The following is a 22,291-nucleotide window of genomic DNA, read 5'->3' on the forward strand; positions in this document are numbered from 1 at the left end:
GCTATTTAATTTCACATTTCCAGAAACAAATCTTTGAAGTGTTTATATTCCATTTTTGTGATGGACCATTTTTATACCTTCATGTCAGTCCCACCTTCCAAAGATATTTATGTTAGGAATGTGAAAGGGAAAAAAAATCAGTCAACCAGATCTTACAAATGAACTGATACTCATACATGAACTTAGAAGAGAGAATCTCTTTAGCTATATATAAAATGATCCAATCATTTTTCACCAGAAAGGTGAAAAAAATTCTATGTGGTCTAAACTGTTCACCCATAAATGAAGTGTATGTTCTGCTTGCTTAGAAACTGACATTTACTAATGCCAGCTCTTACCACTTACACAGCTTGGAAAATATCAGCAGCTTTAAAATTTAAGACAGTAATTAGTTACCCCATCCTGCTCTTTTACATACACCTGGCAACAACATAACTTTCTATTATCAGTAAGGCCAGTTTTTACATAGGAAATACTTAGGGCCAACCTAGATCTCTCCCAGCCAACTGGCAAAGAGCCAGCTACAATTGCAGCCATTCCACTTCACTGAGGTGTACAAAGGGAATGTAGAGGGGACTAGTGGTTTTAGCTATCAACATAGGCACATGCATTCTACACCCTCATAAGGGATAGCGGAGCAGTCATGCTTCCTCTCTGCATCCTCCAGAGTGTACTGGTGGGTGCCATATGTCTGTACTGGCCACAGTGCAAAATTGCAGCTATGCCACAATATAGCCCTAAGACGAGCCTTAGTGAATTACAGTACAGTGATGCTATCATTAGGAGTCTTCAAAATGCAATTATTAAAAGAATCCATACTCGGATGGCAATTGCTAAATAGGTATCACAGAAGTGTTTCCCTGTTCTACTGGCCTCTAATTAGAATGTGCATGACTGGGGTTAAGGGGAGGGATGTTTGCCTTGTTTTCATCGTCCTGCTCCGTAAGTGTCAGAAAATATGAAACTGTGTGGATTTTTTCTCCCCACTTTGGATGTTTGTTTCTGTTTTGGGAGGCTGGAGGAAGGCTAAGTCCTAAAATGATGGGTGGTGGATGTAGCATCAGAACCTAAAAAGACTAATTCAGTAAAGCACATAAACACATTCTTAACATTCAGCTTGGCTGGTTTAGGGCCTTTGTTAATAACGGGGCTGTGACTAGGTATGGGGTGGGAAATAACTAGATGTACTTATTGTTAGTTACATGCTCAAGGTTTGATTAGACCAAGCCTTGTTAAGCTGTTCAAATTGTAGGGGAGTGGGGGTGAAAGGAGGCACAAACAAGCCTTTCCCACAAGGCTTGTACCCTGGCCACAGGGAGGGCAATAGGAATCTAATGCTGTTGCTGCAGCTAGGCTCCCAGAGGCAATGCTAGACTCATTTGGGGTCATGTGGCCTGTGTGGGAGTGGCTCATGCTGTGCTCTTTCAAAAGGTGGTGCACAGGCTGGAGCCTTTGTGGCAGTGGGAAGTCCACTGTGCATCAAAGGGATAATTTAGCTCGTTAATTGTGGTTGGCGATATTAATACAATATTAGGAAAAGAGAGATTGCGGCTAATGGACAATTCTGTCATGGATTCAGCTGGGCAACTCTGGAACTTATTCATCACTTGATCGGGGGTATTGGCATTAGTGTGGTATAATCCTAACTCCTCAATCTGGGCATTTTGCTATCTCCAGAGATTGTATGTTGGGACTTACTTGTATACACAAGAGGATAGTTTCCTTGTTTATGCAAGGGGATCATACTCCATTGCATACTGGGTCCCCTCAGATGCAGGGTGGCTCGTTGTGTTGAGTGAGCATTGGAGCAACTATATAGATAGTTCATGATCTGTGATAGGCAGGCTGGGTTTGCAGGTGTGGTGCTATTGTTGTATTGTAAGTATTAAAGTAAATTGAAGTGATAGGATTTCTTTAAACATTTTCTTCCTATTAAAGCTGCAACCATTTAACTAACTCCAAGGTTGTGAGATGTGGAAATAATAGGCCTCGCCCAGAATGTTAATATTGCTACATTGTTAGGAAAGATTCTTAATCCAGTTTCTTAGATGTATAATTGCACAACTGAGCATTTTAAAGCAGGGACTAATATATGAACACTTAACATTTACAACAAACATCTGATGCTTAGAACTATATTCGCTCTCTGTTACAGCAGGTTGACAGTTTGGGTCTTACTCTGCAAATTCTTATGCCCCGCAGTGGGATATAAGCCCCCCAGGAGTAAGGGTGCAGGGTCAGTTTCCCCTTTACTAAAACATGGCTTTAAAGTACATATACAATATGCTGAATTAACTATAAGTGCAAGTATTGTGTTATGAACAGGCAAGTGAGCGCACACAGTCAAACATTGCTTTAGATATTCAGCTATTTGGATGGACAGTGGTAGCAATTTGTTTTGCTTTTCAATCTATTTTGGATTTGACTCGATTAGCACTTTTATAAAAATTCACACGCACTCCCATGCTAGTAACCTAAGCAAATTAAACCTATATTTTAAGGTACAATTTGTCTGTGCAACACCATATCCAATAAGTACAGCCTTTTCTAGCAATACTCAGTTAACAAAAATAGGCCAAATACATACAAATCAGATACTCTTTACCTCTGGCTTTCCCCTTCTGTCTTACCATTTTGTATTCAATCCTCTGTTTCAGTCACTTTGCTCCTTCTTGTACAGTACAGAATATGTCCATGCACATATGGCAAATCATGTGGAAATCATGTGGCTTATTTCAATCTTCTTTCTAATCAAAAAATCCTCAAGCAAGAGACAGATTCTTAAAGGGCACATCTTCCTCTCATAAAGGTCAATGACAAATCTACCGTTGATTTCAGTGGAAACAAGATTGGTCCCATAATTATTTACTAACAGATACTATATGTAGGGCTACTGATTTTGTTTTAAAGTATATAGCTAAAGTATTACAAAATAAAGATATGTATATGGAAAGGACGCTAAAAGCCTTATATCTTAGATATGAGCAGTTATTTAATATATGTTGTTCAAAGTAAAAAACTGGATCTTTTATACCTACATCCCCATTATTCAGTCTCTACAAAAGAATTTAAATAATCATGTATCTGATTTTGGTTTCATGTGTTGAAGGAAGCAAACATTCTAATGATTCCAAACAGCTGTCCAATTCCTCCTCTTTTCCTCCTACATTGTGTACATCACAGCAACATTGTTTCATGGTTTAATTTGTTTTCTAGATAGGTGGCTGTCAAACAACTAGATACATCCTGATTTTTTTTCATAGCAAATTAGTTGTTATATTTTTGACTATCACAGGCCAAAATTCAGTCTAGTGTAAGCAGGTGCCATTCCATGGAAGCCACAAAAGTAGTAAATTATTATTAAAATTAGAATCAATGGAACAAAGTTCAAACACTTACATAATTTAGCCCCTTGACTCTAACTTTGATAATTCTCTCCCATGTAGTGTACTCTTTGGAGATACAGTGGGCAAGGGTCTATCAAACTTACATTGTATAGTACCTTAACTCTGAAGAGACCTGTTGATTTCAATGAGACTCCTCAGAGTTAGGTACTACTCAGGGTGAGTAAGGGTGGCAAAGTCTACCCCAATGGAAATGTAAGTAAACTAGAAAAGAATGAAAATAGTTAAAGCCCTGTGTACGTTTTTATAATATTATTTTAAGGACTACAATACAGTGTGCTACCTCGTAATTAACTCTAAATTGTTTTGGGAAACAAGCTATAGGAAAGACACAAGGTTCAAAATAAGGGCCCTATCCTGTGAGCTGCTGACTAATGCTGTGTCTACACTGCCATGCCAGAGTATGATTGCAGCTCATGTAGACATAACCAAGTTAGCTTTAATCTAGCTAACTCTGGTATCAGAGCTGTGACCCTGGGTAATTACTCATGTAGTTAACCCACGCTGAAGCGTATGTGGAAAACTAGCTCAGATATGTCTACACAAGCTACAGTCATGCTCCATGATTACAGTGTAGACGTGCCCAGTAAGTTGAGGGTATACTGCCCCTCAGAGGATTGGGCCCAAATGTTATAGTTGATTCTCTAATGACAATCTTTAAAAGCAAATTTTACGAGAACACTAACATTTTGTGCCTTTGAAAGGACAAAGCAAAATGCAACTCAAAATTAGAAAAAGGGAGGGAAAAAAACCCTCCGCTAAACATTGGGCCCAGACTTGCTCTCATTGATGTCAATGGAAGTTTTGTTACTGAACTCAGTGTGTTGCACTGCTTGAGTAAAGAATGCAGGATCCCAAACATGCAATACATGATTGGACAAATCTGCTCACCTTACTTTCATGAGAAATCCCATGGATTTAATTATAAGAAAAGTGAGGAGGATTTTCCCCCTCCCCATTTAGTCAAATGTTTCACATGGTAAGAGGTAAACAGATTTTCTGTGCCTGGCCATAAACATTTACTATACAAAATGATTAAGATAACATACAAACACTCTGGAATATTCTGGTTTGTGTAACTTCATTTATTCCTCTACAAACTGAATGCTTAGAGGATGGAAAGAGGTTTGCTAAGGGCTGTTTGGAGGCATGCTAACTGCAGTTCTGTTCCCTGATATTCAAATTTACACCTAGCTCCATATATTTAAGATACTGATTCTTATAAGCACACAGATTGAAAAGACAGTATCATCTACAGCAAACATGTTCTCCCCACAATTGATATCTAGAAAACACATAGCAAAGTGTCCCCCACCTTCACGTTAACACTTTGGGTAAGTCTTCGCTGCAAAGTTAACTCGGATGATGCCCGCCCAGGTCTGAAGCGCCAGGTTAGCCTAGCCCAGGTGTGAGCAGCCACCCTCCAAAGCCATGCCTGAGTTACTGGGTACATCTACACTGCAGTGAGGTAGTGAGTCTCAGAGCCCAGGTCAACTGACTTGGGCTTGCAGGGCTCAGGCTATGAGGCTAAAAATACAGCGTAAACATTCCAGTGAGAGGGGGAGGGCCTTAGGGCCCAGGCTGCAGCTTTAGTGGGAGCATCTACACTGTTTGTACACTGTTATTTTTAGCCCCATAGCACAAGCCCAAGTCAGCTGACCAGATCTCTGAGACTCACTGCCGTGGGGGGTTTTCTGCAGTGTAGACATACCCTGTTTCCTCACTGGTGGTGCACTCACCTGTGTGTGTCACTGGGATGGCCATGGGCATATCCCATGTGTGCTGCAGTAAGCTGAGCTGCTTTATGATTCTTTCCCAGCCCTTCTGCACATTGAGGGGAATTGTGGGAAGGCATTAATAGACTACCAGCACTCGGGTGGGGATTTAGCCTGAGTCCTCAATGCAAAGTGGGTGGGTTACTAGCCTCAGTGAAAGCAGCACTTGCCCTTGAGCCTACAGCCCCAGACAAGCCAGCTAGCCTGGGCTGACGGCACCTCTAGACTCAGGTGAGAGGTTTTTGAGTGTAGACAGGAGGGGGATTGGGGCAACACCCAGGTAAGAGCCTGAGTTAATTCTACAGTGAAGATATACCCTTTGCTAACCGTGCAGTTGTTGCATGTTATCCCAATCACAGAAAGAGTAGGTGGACCTGTTCTTGAAGACTACTGACAATGAAGTTTTTGCCACACTTTATTATTTTTTTCCAGATGGTTGCTACAGGCAGGGGTGGTGTTGAGAGATTTAACTGCACACTAGAAAGCAAACTAAGATGATGGCATGAAAGGTGTATCTGAGAACACCGAGTTGACAGAATCAGAGTCAGATTTTGCTCGGGTCGTTTTCAAGATGCTCTCTGCTATGACAGTTTCTTTGGGAAACAGTCTCACTTTCCCATTCTGCCCCTGTTTTGGCTCGTTCACAGGCTCAAGGAACACCACTCTCTTACCACTGCTGGATTTCTTCTCATCGGCTGGAGGATCCTGAGATGGCGTGGAGTTTAGGATGGATGAATGGGCACTGCTTTGGGGCAGCTTCCTTTTTCTTCTTCTTGTCTTACACTGACAAGGACATGGAGTCAGATAGAGATAAAGCAGTACCAAAATAATACTGGCTACACAGGCAGCAAGGGTGGTGAAAGCAGTGTTAAATGCTTCATGAGCATGGGATCTGTTCACTGTGAAATTGCTTACATTAATTCTAACCTCTATGGTTTCATTTAACAGTCTTCTTTTATTTATTGCAATGCATGAATACAGCCCAGAATCCTCTAGCTGGGGATCCATTATCTCTAGACTCCCATTGTGAAACACCTTAAAATTGTCAGTGTCCTTATCTGGCTCCAGTAATCTATTGTCTGGGCTAACCCAGATGAAATATGTTCCTGCATCACTAATTTTGCTGTCACAGTGTACAATCAGCCTTTCTCCAATTTGGGCCTCATGAATAAACCCAAAGGCATGGAATGACACATTGATGGTGCTTTCGGAGCAATTCAGAAAGTTGTCGTGCAATAAAGGCAGTTTATTGGAACCTTTGGGATCAGATCGTAATACACAGGCATACTCATTTTTGAAATCCACAACTGAGTTGAAGTGTCTGTGATACCAATAAATTAGCATGGAGTATAGAGTACAGTCACAGTAAAAAGGGTTACCATGAAGATAAATTCCACTGAGTTGTTTGGCCGGCACTAAACTTATGCGTTGAATGGGTACTGACTGGATGTGGTTATAGGAAATGTCTAATAATACAAGTTCTGTAAGTTTGTGTTTTCCAATATACAAGTCCAGTGGGAAGTGTGACAGTGAGTTACAACATAAGTACAGCTTCTGCAATTTGTATAATCCTCCAAAGGCAGCAGAATCAATCTGTGTTATCTGATTGTTGTAAAGCAAGAGAACTTCCAGTACTCTCAGCTCTTGAAATAAAGGGCTTCCCAGTGTCTTCAGGTTGTTGGATGACAAGTCTAGGTACTTTAAATTTGGAGTTGTGGAAAAGCTTCCAGTGATAATACTGCTAATACTATTATGATTGATTATTAAAGTATTCAGTTTGTCAAAAAGCACTGGGACCCATTCAGGTTCCAAAAATGCAATTCTGTTATAACTCAGATCCAGTCTTTTTATGAATTTGAAGAGAGTTCCTGGCACCCTAGAGAGGTTCTTATTGGTGCAGCTTACAATGTCACTAGCACAGATGCAGGCTGTAGGACACAAGCCAGAGGCACTGCCACATACACTTATTGTAAAGACCAAAAGGCATAGCAGTCCTTTGCCGTTCAGTTTAAGAACACCAAGTCGAGTAGAAATTGTCTGGCAGCTTAAAGACATTATGGCTCTCTCTTAGCCGTCTCCCAGTTCTCCTTGCCACAGATTATACATGTAGTTAGCCTTGCACTAATCTCTGTTAAAAGAGGAATACAGAAGTACAGAATGTTAACACATAATGTTCACACCCCATTTGGTTTCCTATGCAGACCTTCTGAACAAATGCAGCATTTTTAGTGACTGAATCCCTTCCATTTCACGTTTAGTTTTCAAATCCATTATTTCCTAGGCCATGATTATCAACTTTTTTTTTTGCATCCGTTAGATTTTGAACCCACCTGCAAATTCTCATATTACAGACCTATCATTTTTTGCTCTCCCTTCAAAAAATACTACCTGTTCTCAGCCTCCTTGCTCAGTACGTGCAATTTCTGACAGTTGAGAGAGAATATTATAAGAAATGGCAAGGTAAGTATGCAATTTCTGAAGGATTTCACTGTCATCCATGTTCCCAGTCCTGGTCCAGGGATGCAGCTTCTGACGCAAGAAAAATAAATGGCTTGCTCCACACCAGTGCTCTTCTTTTCTCTAGTGGGGAGCAGTTTTTGATGGGTGTTTCTTCCCAATCAGGAAATGTTACCCACTTCCAAACCAATAATGTTCTAATCCACTATTTAGTTTTAAATGTCAAGAGAATTCCATTTGTTGTTGTTTTAATAAATTACTGCACACAGTGCAGGGAGCAACACTTGTAGTTAAGATTGCCCAATACTTTCCATTATAAGAACCTATTTTCTGTTTGCCACACTAACCGTTCAGGCTGAAATGTTCAATGTGAGGTATCTGCCTCAGGTTGTATTTTTTTGAGTTTCAGCTAAAATGGTTCAGCTGTTTCTCAGAATTTGGTTAGGAGAAAAATAAGATGTTTTGCTCTTGTTAAAAAAAACTGACTACTATTTGATTGCGATGTTTTAGAGCCTCCATGCTTTGGAGCAGAAACTTGAAATTTAGCAGGGAGGTCACCCTACTGCCAGGAATGTGCCTTATGCCATCTCCATGAAAACACACCCAAATTTGGCCAAATTGTAACCCCTGAAAAAAATCTCAATTTGCACATGCTCAGTAGAGATGTGTAGAGGTTAGCAACTAAATTATTCCAAGATTCCACCTGCATTGAGCATACTGCTTCCTCTCACAGCTGGGAACTGCACTGCCTGTACACTGTCCCCACAGAACGACTCCATCTCTGGCAGCAGGATCTGAGCAACTGCTGCTGCAGGCCACAAGAACTGAGAGCAGAGAGACTGTCCCTCCTGTGCTCTCAGTGCTCCCCCTTCTGGCACCCCGGCAGCCTGGAGGCAAAGGAGGAAGCTGCCTGACTTGAAGGCTGAGGGATAAGGAAGGGGGGGAGATGAGGGGGAAAAAAGATGCCGAGCAGGGGGACAGAAGCTCAGGGGGAAGAGGGATAGGAACCTGATGGGGTGGGAGGGTTAGAAACAGGAGTGGGAGGAGGGGCAGAAGATGGAAGGGAATAATAGGAATAGTGAAAGGGATAAAGTTTGGAGCAGAGAGAGGAGCCATGGCAGGGAGGGAGAAAGAGGTTAGGAGTGGGAGGAAACATGGGCAGGAGCAGGGGACACAAGTCAAGCCCTTAAAAGCTAGGAAGTGCCAGAAGTAACATTGCCTGTGCAATCTTAATTTAGCCACTTTGTGCATATGCATTATGATACAGTGTTTAATTACATGACCACATCTTACTTTTTTTTCACAAGACCCCCACCTTACACGAGATGGAGTGAGTGAATCAGGGTTGTGCAGGGAAGGAGGCTGTTGTCTGCAGGAGCCCTGCCTCCTTTGTTGCCGAAGTTGGCAGGTGTGTAGTGAATGAGGCATGGGATGGCAGGAAGAGAAAAGAAGGCCTCATTGTTAAGGCACTTAAATGTTGTCCTGGAAAATGAGATTCTATCCTTGTCTCTGCCACAGAGTACCAATGATGTCAGGCAAGTTATGTAAACTAAAATTTGTATAGGTGACCACTGTGTGTTCCTCATTTTCTGGATACCAAGATGGGGTCTGATTTGCAGGAGTGCTGAGTACTAAGAACTGCACTGAGGTCAATGGCAGCTCTGCTCTAGACATATAAATTACTACAGAATACTGAGTACTCTGAAAAACCAGGCCTCAGGTTTCTCAAATTGGACACCCAACGTCAGTGGACACTTTTGACACTACCTCAGTCCCCTATATGTAAAATGGAGATGATAATACAATCCTCACCTCAGAGGGGTGTCGTGAAGATCAATTCACCAGTCTTTGTAAAGAACTATGATACCATAACCAGAGCACCATACAAAAGCCCATGAGGAAATAAATGATTTTGTATTCAGTACAGGGTTTGGATGGTTGTGGAGTAAATAATACATGAGACCACACATTGAATGATGAGGATAAAAAGAAATATTCAGCAGCTGCTCATTCAGTGAGCACCATCCATAATGTGCATCATAGGAATCAGGGATGCCGCAGAAAAATAGTATGTGATCATGTAATTAAAGACTGTAAGGCTGCAATGGATTGCATTTCCTAACTTTTCAGTGGTTGGTTTTGCAACCTTTGTAGTCTTAACACTCTTTTCACATAGTGGGTTTTTTTAGTGTAATACCATTGGAGAATTTAAAAATAATTCCCATCTGAACTATAACTGGAATCCCTAAGGGCTGGTCTACACCCAGCCGCTAGTTCGGCGGCTGGGGATCGATGTTCTGGGTTCGACTTATCGCATCTGGTCTGGGCGCGATAAGTCGAACCTGGAAGTGCTCGCCGTCGACTGCGGTACTCCATCTCAGCGAGAGGAGTACCGCGGAGTCGACGGGGAGCCTGCCTGCCGCGTGTGGACCGCGTCTGAACCGCGGTAAGTTCGAACTAAGGTATGTCGAATTCAGCTACGTTAACGTATTGAATTTGCGTACCTTAGTTTGAATTGGGGGGTTAGTGTAGACCAGGCCTAAGATATTCTAAATTGGATGCAATTAATTCTGTTTTGGAAGGGTGAACAATAAGATACATAGGCTTCTATGTATGCTTCCATCCCTATCCACTGCCATTTCACCAGACAATTTTAATTTCAGTGCTAAGATATTTTATAAGGGATATTGCTACGTGGGAAATATTATTAGCTAATATTTGTCATTGACAATAGAATATTTTGGTAACGTACACATAACTGCTTCACAATAAAGTTGGATATGTAATTTAGTAGGAAACATTTAACAAAATATGATTTATGGTAAAAAATGAAGAATGCATGTGGACTTGCATTAGAGGATAACAATATGTGGTGTTAAGTGTCTTGTGTTTATATTTTGAGTTTATTGATTTAAAATTATAGTATTTATAGAGATAAGGTGGCTGTGTCTTGATGAAATACACATCTCTGTATACTTGATAGGAATTATGGGCCAGATTCTCAGGTGGCACGAACAGTCCCTTTGATTTCAATGGAGCTATTTACAGCGACTGGGGATCTGGCGCAGTCTTAGATTTTTGGTCTGGTTTTTAGAGGTAATGGGTGCTCAGCACCTCTGAAGATCAGGCCATGTATGTCATCAGTGTAAGATTTAAGATGTCCTCAACTAGTTAATGGCACAAACCTTGACACCACTTTATGTCCTCATATCAATGTCTCCATGTCTTCTTCTCTGCTTCCTCCCATGCCTAGAAAAATCTCTCCAATTTGCACACCACCTCTCTTGGCTCACTCAAGTCCTCCTTAAAAACTCACTTTTACCACAAAGAAGTGAATTATTTAAAATTAAACGTAAATGTCTGTTCACTAAAAAGTGTGCACAAAGTGAGCTGCCACATATCATCTCAAACTTCTCCTCACCTCATCTGTATTCTCCCTCCTTAAAACATGATTGTCTAGACAAATAAGTAGGCAGCTGGCATGCTATAGCTGCTGCTTTAAATGTTTGCCAGAATTGTTGGATTGTCTCCATATGCTCCCCATCTGTTTGCTGCATTCACCTGTTGTCTCTTGTTTTATACTTTGACTGTAACCTCTTCAGGGCAGGTTACATGTTATGTACAAAATACATGTTGTTACGTATGTGTACAGTGCCCCATACAGTAGGGCTTTGATCTGTGACTGGGGTCCCAAAGTGCTAACCACAGTACAAGTAATAATAATAAATCCTAGATTGAAAAATCTAGGCAGGGAATCCCCCTACCTAGCTGTTGTGTGAAGAGCTGAGCGCAACTTTGGGCATGGTACAAACAATAATATTGCTCATTCCCTTGCTTGTAAGTGCTTGTGTTTTGTTAGTGATGGGATGAGGAACCATGTTAGAACTTCGTAATTCTAACTGGTCAGGAAACCAAGTTTTCTAATGAGTTTTTTTTCCTTCTTTTTGAAAACGGATATAAATAAATTAAGATTCAGGATAAAATTTTCAAAAGCACCTAAGTAACTTAGGAGGCAAGTCCTATTTTTCAAAATCAAATTTAAAATCAGTAGGCTGTGAAGTCATTTAGGTGCTTTTGAAGATTTGTATATCTAGTCTTAAATATTAAATACATTTGATTATAAGCTCTTTGGGGCAGATACTGCATCTTCCTATGTATTTGTACAGCACCTAGCACAATGGGACTCTAATTATGACTGGAATGTTTAGCATTACTGTAATTCTAAATAAATAATTACACACACAAAAATTAAATGCGAGGGCCATTATTATGTTTGCAGAGTTAAGCACTCAAAAGTTAGAAAATGCCAGAATTCAAGTTGCCTCTGCCAGTCCCAGTCTTTCCTCCCCTCCTGCTCCCAGTTCTGTTCTTCTTGCCCACCATTCCCAGTTCCATTCCCTTGTCCCCAGTCTCCTTGCCCACCCCATCCCAGTTCCACCCCTCCTGGCTCCTCACCTTATCTGTCTCTCTCTCTCCCACCGCACCACTGGTCTCCAATCATCCCCTGTCCCGCACCCATGTTCCCTTTCCTTACTGGCTCCCAGTCCCAGTCTCCCTCCCCTGGCACCTCATCTGAGTGTGACACCCAATCTAATCCCACCTGTACCAGTAATTAAGCATAATAGTAACTGAAATGAAATGCTGCTGGGAAGACAAAAGTATTAACATTAGCATCTTCCTTGTATTCCTTTTTGGATTAAATTTAACAAGCCTTTTCTCACACACAAGGTATAATGATTTGATTATTGAAAATAGACAAGTATTATTTTAAAATAAACCTACTTATATGAAGTACAAATATTCTTTTAAAATCCTAAATTTAGGGATCCTGCATGTGCATAGTGTTAGAGCCATCAATTAGGAATAGTCCATTTAGATGAACAAAAATATTTAAGACCCAGTTTTTGCAAAGGTTCCACATTGGCCCTCTTGAGGAATCAAGCCCCAAATATTTTGATTAATCTTGGAAAATTGATCATTCTCTATGGAGGGCTCCAGCCCTGTGTAATGTCACATACACTTGCATTCATGGGGGATATTGGTCATGGGGAAACTTCTGGGGTTTCTGCCAGGAGCCTCATAGCTCCGTTTTTTCCAGTTCCATGCTTTTGCTCTGCCTTTGATGGAGCACTGCAGATAACATTTTTTGTTTTTTTGTTTCTTTCAAACTGATTATGTTAGGATTTTTTTTTTAAACAAGACTGTTTTGGAATATTTAACCTTTTGGGGTGGGAAAGACACTAACTGACTCAGATCTCCAGTGAGCAGCTGCACTCAGCAGCTCTGATAGAGCAGAGCTAGATTATCTAGGCATCGTGTGCACCTGGACGAGTGACATGATGGGGAGATGAGGGGACACTGTTACTGAACTACAGAATGGCTGAGGCCTACTGGGCTACATGCTTGAACAGGATTGAGCTGCACTTGCAGGACCCATTGGGGTGGTAAAAATAGCTTTACATCACCTTTGCATCAAGCTGATCCTGGGGTCAGTTTGGTGACCGGTTCGGTTCCTAGTGCAGCCTCAAGCCAGCATCTAGCTGCAGTGACCCTCAAGATGTGGTGGTGGAGAGTCAGCTTTAGCAATAGTGACACTAAGCAGACCTAAGCTTTGTCTTCACTGCTAAAAAAAAAAAAAAAGCTTGGGTAACTAACATGTGTGAGCTATCCCACTGTGGGACAATGGAGACAAAGCAGTTTAGTTCTACCTCAAGGTAGCTGGCGAGGTGAGCACCAGTTTACCTCGCAGCAAAACTAAAGTGCCTTGTCTCCACTGTGTTTTTACAGAGGGATAGCTCACATGCATTAGTTACTCCATGGTACAAATGCTGTTTTAGTGAAAACAAGGCTTTAGTGGGGCTGAAGACCTGACCCATCGAGACAGCCACCTCACAGACCTCATTGGAGTTAGACTAGGGATGAATTTGGCCCAATAGTCTTACCCAGAGTGCCGCCTCATGCATAGCAACACATCACAAAGGGACTAAGTAAAGCCATCTTTTCTCCATCTGTATGCATAGTGCTTGGGGTGTCATTTAAGACTGAGAGTTTCCCCGAGACATGTTTTTTCTACTAAAGATAGCTCATTTGGCTTACATGAGCTAACTGCCTGAGAAATGGGTGAACAAAAGGGTGGGGGTGCCAGAGAGCCTGGATTGGGTTAGATACAGAAACACCAGCAATATCATGTATAGGAAGTCAATCTCTGCAGCTCTTCTCAGTTTATATCGGTGCAAAAAATGCTGATGCCCAAGGCTCTCTGTAGTACAGACCCTGCTACTATGGCCTTAATTGCCAAGCAGATCATCAGATTAATGGAAACCTGCCTTTCCCCATGGTAAACTGCAGCCTACTGGTAGTGGTGTCAGATTTCGGTCAGTCTCCAAGCAGTGACATTTTCTGCAAAATATAGCCCAGTTTAGGATTCTCAGTGTCTCCACAGGCTTTTCTGATCATTTAAACTAAACTTTAGGGGAAATGTTCACTTATTATTCAAACATTTGTTTTTAACTTTTTTTTTTAAACTGCAGCGCTCTTTTATGTGGTGTCTCCTTAACATCCTCCTACAGCTAAATTTTACTATGTAACCAAGCTCTAAAGTTGCTCTGGGGAAGGGGCAGTATCAGGACTGAGTGGGGTGATTTGAACTGACAGGATCTCCTGCTCTGTAACAGGCTTAGCTCACAATATGAAAAATGCATAGATTACTGATTCTCAAAATAGCGTTGTTTAATTTCCTTGTTAGCTGTCACTTCTGTTACTTAAAGGTCAAAGCATAGTTAAATATTTATTTTAGGAGGGATTTTAAATCATTTACTGTAGAGGGGTTTAGAAAATGGTTACCCCCATGCACATACTCAAAGTTTTAGAATGAACATCTCTTATGAAACTAACAAATTCCCCATGGCATATAAAGAGGTGGTGGCTTTAAACCTCACTGAAGAGTTAGGAGTGATTACCACAGTTTAGGTTTAGGAAGATCCTTAATGTTGAACTTTTTCATTCCCGGGGGGAACCCCCTCTTTCTCCTTGTCTATCTTTCCCCCTCCCTTAGGGAAGACTATTTTTCTCACTATGCAGTGATGCTCAAATTTACCACAGTCTAAAGTCTCTCTCCCTTCCTTTCCCTTCATCTCTCCTCATTTTTGCGTCTTTGTCCCTTCCTCTCCGCTTCTTTTTTCCCCTTTCTCTGTATCTCCCCACCTCCGCCCCCCTCCGTTCAGAGCCCTGGCTTTGCTCGGGGCAAGGATTCGGCTGGCAGGGAAGGGCGCCTTCCTTGTTATCGGGCGGGCTCACGGCTCTGGGGCGTGCTCCTGAAGAGGGAGCGAACCCAGGCGCTGCTCCGGGGCTGCCTGCTAGCTCCAGCCATACCCAGCAGGAGCAATGCATCCAGATCGACGGGTTTTGCCGTCGCCTTCATGCCTCTGCCCGTAGAACCCGCCCGGTGCCGGGGCACGGCCAGGGCCCGAGAGTTCCCATTTACCCTGCCACAAAGGGCATCTGGAGAGGTCCGCCAGAGGCTGCACTTGGCAGGGTAGGAGTCGGATTACCTGGGGGTCCAGGCAGCCTCCTGGGGAGGAGCAGCGGCCGCTCGTTCATCGCAGGGGGCAGGGCGGAGCCGGAGGCGTGGGGAGCGCTGGCCCTTGCCCTGCGGCGGCGTCCAGCCCTGCATGCTCTTTGCCCCGAGCCTGCTCCAACTTTGAGGACGGGCGGAGCCGGAACGGGAGCCGGGCGCTCTGGCCGCACAGCGAGTCCCTCTTCGCTTCGCAGCGGACGCCTGCCTTCATCTGCACCGCAGGGACGAACAAATGCGGAGCCAGCCGCCGCCTCCGCCCCCCGGCAGCGGGATTGGTTAGAGCAGCGGGGGGAGGGACCTGCCCCACCGCGGGTAGCCAGTGGCCGGGAAGAGGTCGGGGAGAGGGACGCGGGGTGCCCGCGGTAGCCACGAGGCTGTGGCTGAAGTGGCAGCGAGGAGTTCAGCGCTGCTGCGGTGATGGGGTTTTTATTCTCTCTTCCCCGCCTCCCTTATCCCGGACCCGATCCTGAGCCCGATCCCACTGAAGTCAGTAGCCCAGCTGCGAATCGGGCCCTTGGTTTCCACTGGAGGAGGGGCAGCTCCTCCTCCTTTGAGCCGCGAGGGGGGCTGTGGTATAGCGGGGCGGGGAAAGGCGTCAGGGGACCGGAGTAGTCGGAGCTCCCGGCAGGGATTTCACAGGGGAGAGCCGGGGACGTTCCCAGTGCGGAGCGAAGTTGCACCTGAACAGATGGAGGCACGTGTCTGTCTGTCAAGTGCGCGGAGCTCAGCGAGCCTGGGGGCGGAGTGGGGCGTGGGGTGGCTCCTGGCCACATGGGCTTGGAACAGGAGTGCTGAGGCTAGCGCCCCCGTTAAGGGTGTGTTGGGAAAGGGAATGAATGGGGCAGTTTAAACACGGACAGCGGTCCGATCCTGCAGCCCACGGCTCCCCTGAATAAACTAGTCCCGGGAGCAGGCATTGCGGCACCGCGCTAGCATAGACACACGCGGAGGGGGGCGTCGCAGCTCCCTCCTCTCCTGCTGTCTCGCTAGATGCAGATACGCCGGGAGCGGGGTCCTCTCGTTCCCTGGGTACATGTGGTCACGACGGTAAAAATCCCCGAGTCAGCCGGAGCTCTGCTGCTGCTAGCTGCACTGGGGGCTGGGGATCGGGCTGGGGCGCGCTTCTCTCTCGCTGAGGCAGCGGCTTTCAGTACACAAAGCACCAAGGAGGAAACACGAAAAGGGCAGCTGCCTGCCTTAATGCTGCTGCATCATGTTGGCCACGGTTGATCTCCTCGCCAGCCCCTCTCAGCCTACCCCTGGGCACAGGCAGGGGCTTCCCCAGACTCTGGGGATAAGTTCACTGAAGCCGCAGCAGTAGCTGAACAAGGCAGCTAGGGTGACCAGAGAGCAAGTGTGAAAAAGCGGGAGAGTGGGGTGAGGTTACTGGGGGACTAATCGGGCGATATAAGACAAAGCCCCTAGCAATTGGGACAGTCCCGATAAAATGGGGACATCTGGGGACAACCTAAAGCAGTGGTTTTCAAACTTTTTAGGTTGCTTACCCTTTTCCAAATAATGTAGTTTACTGCATACCCCCATCTGAGATAGGCAATGGTGACGTGAGGGAGAGGGGAGGCTCATGGGTCACCTGCCACTCCCAGATTTCTGCCTTCTGTTTAGCAACAGCGTCTCAAGTTTTTCAAACTGTGCGGCATACCCCTGTATGGGGGCATGGAGGAAGGTGGAGGGGGGCGCGTCGTGATGCCAGGTGACTCAGGCCTGCTCCCTGCAGTGGGGCTCCTGGAGGGAGGGACCGCCACCTCCAGCCTTTGACACCTCAGGAGGCCACCCAGCCTATCTGGGTTGGGAGAGGGGCACAACCCAAAATTATAACTCAAAGGGGGCACGGGGCTGGTCCAATCTGCCTGGCATCACTGCTCACCCCCCCATACTTTCCTGCATGCCCCCCTAAGGGGGTGCGTGCCACAGTTTGGAAACCTCTGTACTAAATAAAAATGCATTGTCTGCCATTACAGGATTTTTCTTGCGTACCCCCTGACAAGGGCTCATGTACCCCTCCTGGTACATGTACCCCAGTTTGAAAACCACTGTCCTAAAGGCAGCACTGCTGAGTCATCCCCCAAAGCTGTGGCCTCCTTAGAAAGAGGTGACAAATCTGAAGAAGTGTCCCAGATTGAGGTGTCAATAAAGGAGATTTTGGAACAAATTGATAAATTAAACAGTAATAAGTCATTAGGACCAGATGGTATTTACCCAAGAGTTCTGAAGGAACTCAGATATGAAATTGCAGAACTACTGACTGTGGTATGGAACCCATCACTTCAATCAGATGACTGGTAGCTGGCCAATGTGATGCTTATTTTTTTTAAAAAAAGGCTCCACAGGTGATCCTGAAATTATAGGCTCAAAGCCTATATCTTCAGTTCCAGGCAAATTGGTTGAAACTATAGTAAAGAACATAATTTTCAGACACACAGATGAACATGATTTGTTGGGAAATAGTCAACATGGCTTTTGTAAAGGGAAATCATGCCTTGCCAATCTATTAGAATTCTTTGTTGGTGTCAACAAATAAGTGGACAAGAGTGATCCAGTGGATATAGTGTACTTGGATTCTCAGAAAGCCTTAGATAAGGTCCCTCACCAAAGGCTCTTGAGCAAAGTAAGCAGTCATAGATCAGAAACTGGTTAAAAGATAGGAAATAAAAGGTAGGAATAAATGGTGATTTTTCACAATGGAGAGAGGTAAATAGTGGGGTCCCCCAAGGATCTGTATTGGGACCAGTTCTGTTCAACATATTCATAAATGATCTGGAAAAAGGGGTAAACAGTGAGGTGGCAAAGTTTGCAGGTGATACAAAATCACTCAAGATTGTTAAGTCCAAAGCAGACTGCTAAGAGTCACAAAGGGAATCTCACAAAACTGGATGACTGGAGAAGAAAATGGCAGATGAAATTCAGTGTTGATAAATGCAAAGTAATGCACATTGGAAAACATTATCCCAGCCATACATACAAAATGACAGGGTCTAAATTAGCTGTTACCACTCAAAAAAGAGATGTTGGAGTCATCGTGGATAGTTCTCTGAAAACATCTGCTCAATATGCAGCAGCTGTCAAAAAAGCTAAGAGAATGTTAGGAATCATTAGGAAAGGGATAGAAAATAAGACAAACAATATCATAATGCCACATAAATCCATGGCATGCCCACATCTGAATACTGTGTGTAGTTCTGATCGTCCCATCTCAAAAAAGATATGTTGAAATTGGAAAAAGTACAGAGAAGCGCAACAAAAATGATTAGGGCTATGGAACAGTGGCCATATGAGGATAGATTAAGAAGACTGGGACTGTTCAATTTAGAAAAGAGATGACTAAGGGGTGTGTGTGTGACTGAAGGGACCTCTGTATTCACACTCTACACACTACTGTAATAATCTTTGTACAACATATGCCTTGTGAGGTATCATTTGAAACTAATAACTTTCTGCTCAATAATATCATGGTAACATGTATGTAGCAACATTATATGTAAAGTTATGAACATAAGCTGAAATCATGACTGACATATGTGTACCAGATAAGTCCAGGGAATGAGTAAACCTGTTTCTCAAAGATGAAGGACAAGTTGATGCCCGAGTCAGGTGTCATCAAAGTTGATGGGCCTTCACCTATCAAGTGGCCATTCTTTGGCAAGGAAGGGGGATGGGCTGGAACAAACATATCTGCTCTTAGCAAACAACAGCATGAAACCTCTCCCCCCACCAGACCCTATGTTTCCTTTCTTTCAGCTGGAAAGAACTTTATCTAGGGGTCTCTCTCAGGTAAATGCATTTCAAAAGGTGAATAAACTATAAAAGAGAAAGCAAAAACACCCGAAGGTATCTTTCCCTATCCATCTCTCTTTTCACTTAAAAGACAAAAGAAACAGCCACTGGAATTTGGGAGCAGTTCCTCCTGAGAGTTTGGTCAGCAATGTACTGAAACCGTGTGGTAAGGAAGTTCACTTTGAACCAAGTCTAGTTTGTTAAGTTTAGAAAGAGCTTTATCTTTATTTTTCTTATAATCCTTCCTGACTTTATGCCTCATTACTTGTACTCAGTTAAAATCTATCTCTTTGTAAGTAAATACACTTGTTTTATTCTTTAATTAGAACTAATCCAGGGTTGTGAATTGTTTGGGTAACTCTATTTAAGGTAGCAGACTGTTGTATGTTGATGCCCTTAGAGGGGCAATGGACCTAATATATCTGAACTATCCAGGAGAGGGCTGGACAGTGGAGGACAAACGACTTTGGGGGAAAATCCAGGACTGAGAGTACATTCAGGTCACTCTGCAAGTAGTAACCAAGGCTGCTGGAAGCCAGAGTGTGGTTGGTGTTTGATGACAGGCTGCTGGGTCAGAGTTGGGAGACCAGGGCTGTGACTGTACACAGCACTCAGGGTGTGACCTGCATGCTGTTTGGCTGTTTGTGAGGAGCCAAGGTTGGGAGTTACAGCTGCAAAGCACTGTGAGGCACCTTAGGTTGCAGGGCAAGTGGTGACACAGCCCCTCACTGGTCTGGATTGTACCCTGGAATGTCATAGGAGGATATGCTAGAGGTCTATAAAATCATGAATGGGTGTGGAAAAAGTGAATAAGGAAGTGTTATTTACCCCTTCACATACCACAAGAACCAGGGGTCACCCAATGAAATGAATAGGCAGCAGGTTTAAAACAAACAAAAGGAAGTACTTCACAAAACACACTGTCAACCCGTGGAACTCATTGTCAGGGATGTTGTGAAGGACAAAACTATAACTGGGTTCGAAAAAGAATTAGATAAGTTCATGGAGGATAGGTTCATTAATGGCTATTAGCCAAGATGGTCAGGAATGCAGTCCCATGCTCTGGGTGTCCTTAAACCTCTGACTGCTAGAAACTGGGACTGGACTATAGGGGATGGATCACTCAATAAATTACCCTGTTCTGTTCACTCCCTCTGAAGCATCTGGCACTGACCACTGTCGGAAGACAGGATACTGGGCTAGATGGACCATTGGTCTGACCCAATATGGCCGTTCTTATGGTTTTAATAAAATCTGTTAATTGAATCTTCAGTTGCCTCTTCAGTATTTGTGCAGGTAGATTAATGCCCATTTGACATTCTTCATGCCTATGCCCCCTTTTAAGGGACAAGGAGGCAGATTTCAACAGGCCTCTCTGGGAATTTTGCTGCTGACACCACTTAACCGTGACTGTTGATGTGTCTGTAAAGGAAATGAGATAAAACTGCACTGAGTCCCAAGGTGTCCTGTATGCGGAGAGAGTATTTTAGCAGCTGTAGACACTACATCAGGGAAAACTGCACACTCCCTGGCCCCTTAAAAAGGAGGCAGGAAATCCAAAACATGGACAGGATTTTGGGGGGAGCTGTGGAGGAAAGGGTGACTAAAACACTCTGAACATCCTTTTGCTTAAATGATGTGGGACAAAAAGAGAAGGCAATTTCATCCCTCCGGTAACTCAACTGGAGCCTAAATTACTCCAGAGATGAATCTGGCCCACAGTGTGAAAATAATCCTCAACTGTGAACATGCTTTTCTGCTTCTTAAATCCCTGGTTTTCATGAGGACCTACCACCATGGGTGTATAAACAGGGAAAGATTTTATTTAAATGCTGTAAATACCCAATAGAGCTGACAGTATATGTCAAAATGGAGAAATATGCACCAATATTGTGCCTTAGTAGATGGAACTGCAGGGTATTAATAATGTAAAATAGATTTAAAAGGCATTGTGTGTGGATTTATTAAACATTTCTCCAGTTAATTAAATGATCAAAATCAAGAAAAGCTCCACAGTAAACAGGGTTTTGTTAAGAACAAAAGAACCTATCAAATGATACAAGGGGTTATCTAAAATTTATTGCCATGTACTCAGTATGCCTGAAACAAGCGATCTGTGGAAAAGTAGCTTAAAATAGGAAAGCACTATCGGGGAGAGAAGAGGCAAATTCTCCAGCTATAGTTTATACTCTTTAGAAAATTCTTTCAACAGTTTCCAGCCTATTTTAATATTGTTCAGTAATATTTATCACTGAATTTCCATCATCATTTAAAGAACTCTAAATTTAGAGACTGAAACAAAGCAGTGGCTAGTTTAGCAAATAACAGAGATTGTGAATTTATTGTCAACCTGGCTTACAGTTTATAAAATAATTCTCAGCTAGCAGGCTTGTGTATGAAAGCTATTGTAAATCAAACTTTTCTTCCAAGGGCACCTAGCTGAAGTGATTTTTTATGTAATGGTTTATGGCTAGATATAATGTTTCAAGGAACACTGCCATCCTAAAATCCATGTTACAAACAAACAAATGTCTTTACCTGTATGATGGGTGGTATTTCTATTGATATCAATTTGCTCTGGAGCAGGCCAAGATTAGTGAAGTGAATTATTATAAAAATCCAGTTTCCAGGTCATCTTTCATGGGCTTTGTTTTCTTTTTGCATTTCTCTCAACTTGGATAATGAATCAATGAAATAAAATTAATCTCCAGGTTTTTAGTTCTGCAGTGTTTGGGTTATAAACATTGTAGGGGGCTGTGGGCTTATTTAAAGAGAACTGTCTTCATTGGAATTTTTGTTTAAACTGAAAAAAAAACATTTCTATTTGCCTTAGATTTAATAAAATCTTAGCCAAAATTAATTTGATCATATCACTAATATAACTGCAGGAAAATATTAACTTTCTTTAAATAAAATAATAATACCCTCCCCTCCTCCCGCCCAGCACCGAAGAACTTGTCCCTTAATTCCTCATGAAGGCAAAACTCCTATTCATGTCAATGATTCTGGCAGTATATAAATTGCTGGGTTGGCCCATCAATAGTATAGACTGGTATCTTATGTAGCAGTAACATATTTGCATGTATTTTTTCTGCATTTCCTTAAAAATGATCAGATCGATTCACAGTTTTATTAATGTTTGTGCAGGGCTTTGAAAATACTATAGAAATGCAAAATGATATTATTGTTTGTAGCTGCTTCACTGTTTATACCCCAAATCTGGAGTGTTGACACCGAGATACCTATTTTCGGGTCTGTAGGTTCCAGGCCATAGCTCAGAGGCTAAA

General features: G+C 43.1%; 1 protein-coding gene across 1 annotated transcript; it reads right to left on the minus strand.

Moving 5' to 3' along the window:
- Positions 1-4,469: 4,469 nt before the first annotated feature.
- AMIGO2 (adhesion molecule with Ig like domain 2) lies at positions 4,470-15,386 on the minus strand. Its single transcript, XM_024205103.1, has 2 exons — positions 15,187-15,386; positions 4,470-7,307 (listed from the first exon to the last, which is right to left on the minus strand). Exon 2 carries the CDS (start codon positions 7,232-7,234, stop codon positions 5,669-5,671), a length of 1,566 nt encoding a protein of 521 aa, XP_024060871.1. The 5' UTR covers positions 7,235-7,307; positions 15,187-15,386; the 3' UTR covers positions 4,470-5,668.
- Positions 15,387-22,291: the final 6,905 nt, after the last annotated feature.

The sequence above is a fragment of the Terrapene carolina genome, unplaced genomic scaffold, assembly GCF_002925995.2.
Source record: "Terrapene carolina triunguis isolate 2854851 unplaced genomic scaffold, T_m_triunguis-2.0 Scaffold68, whole genome shotgun sequence".
Lineage (NCBI taxonomy): Eukaryota > Metazoa > Chordata > Testudines > Emydidae > Terrapene > Terrapene triunguis.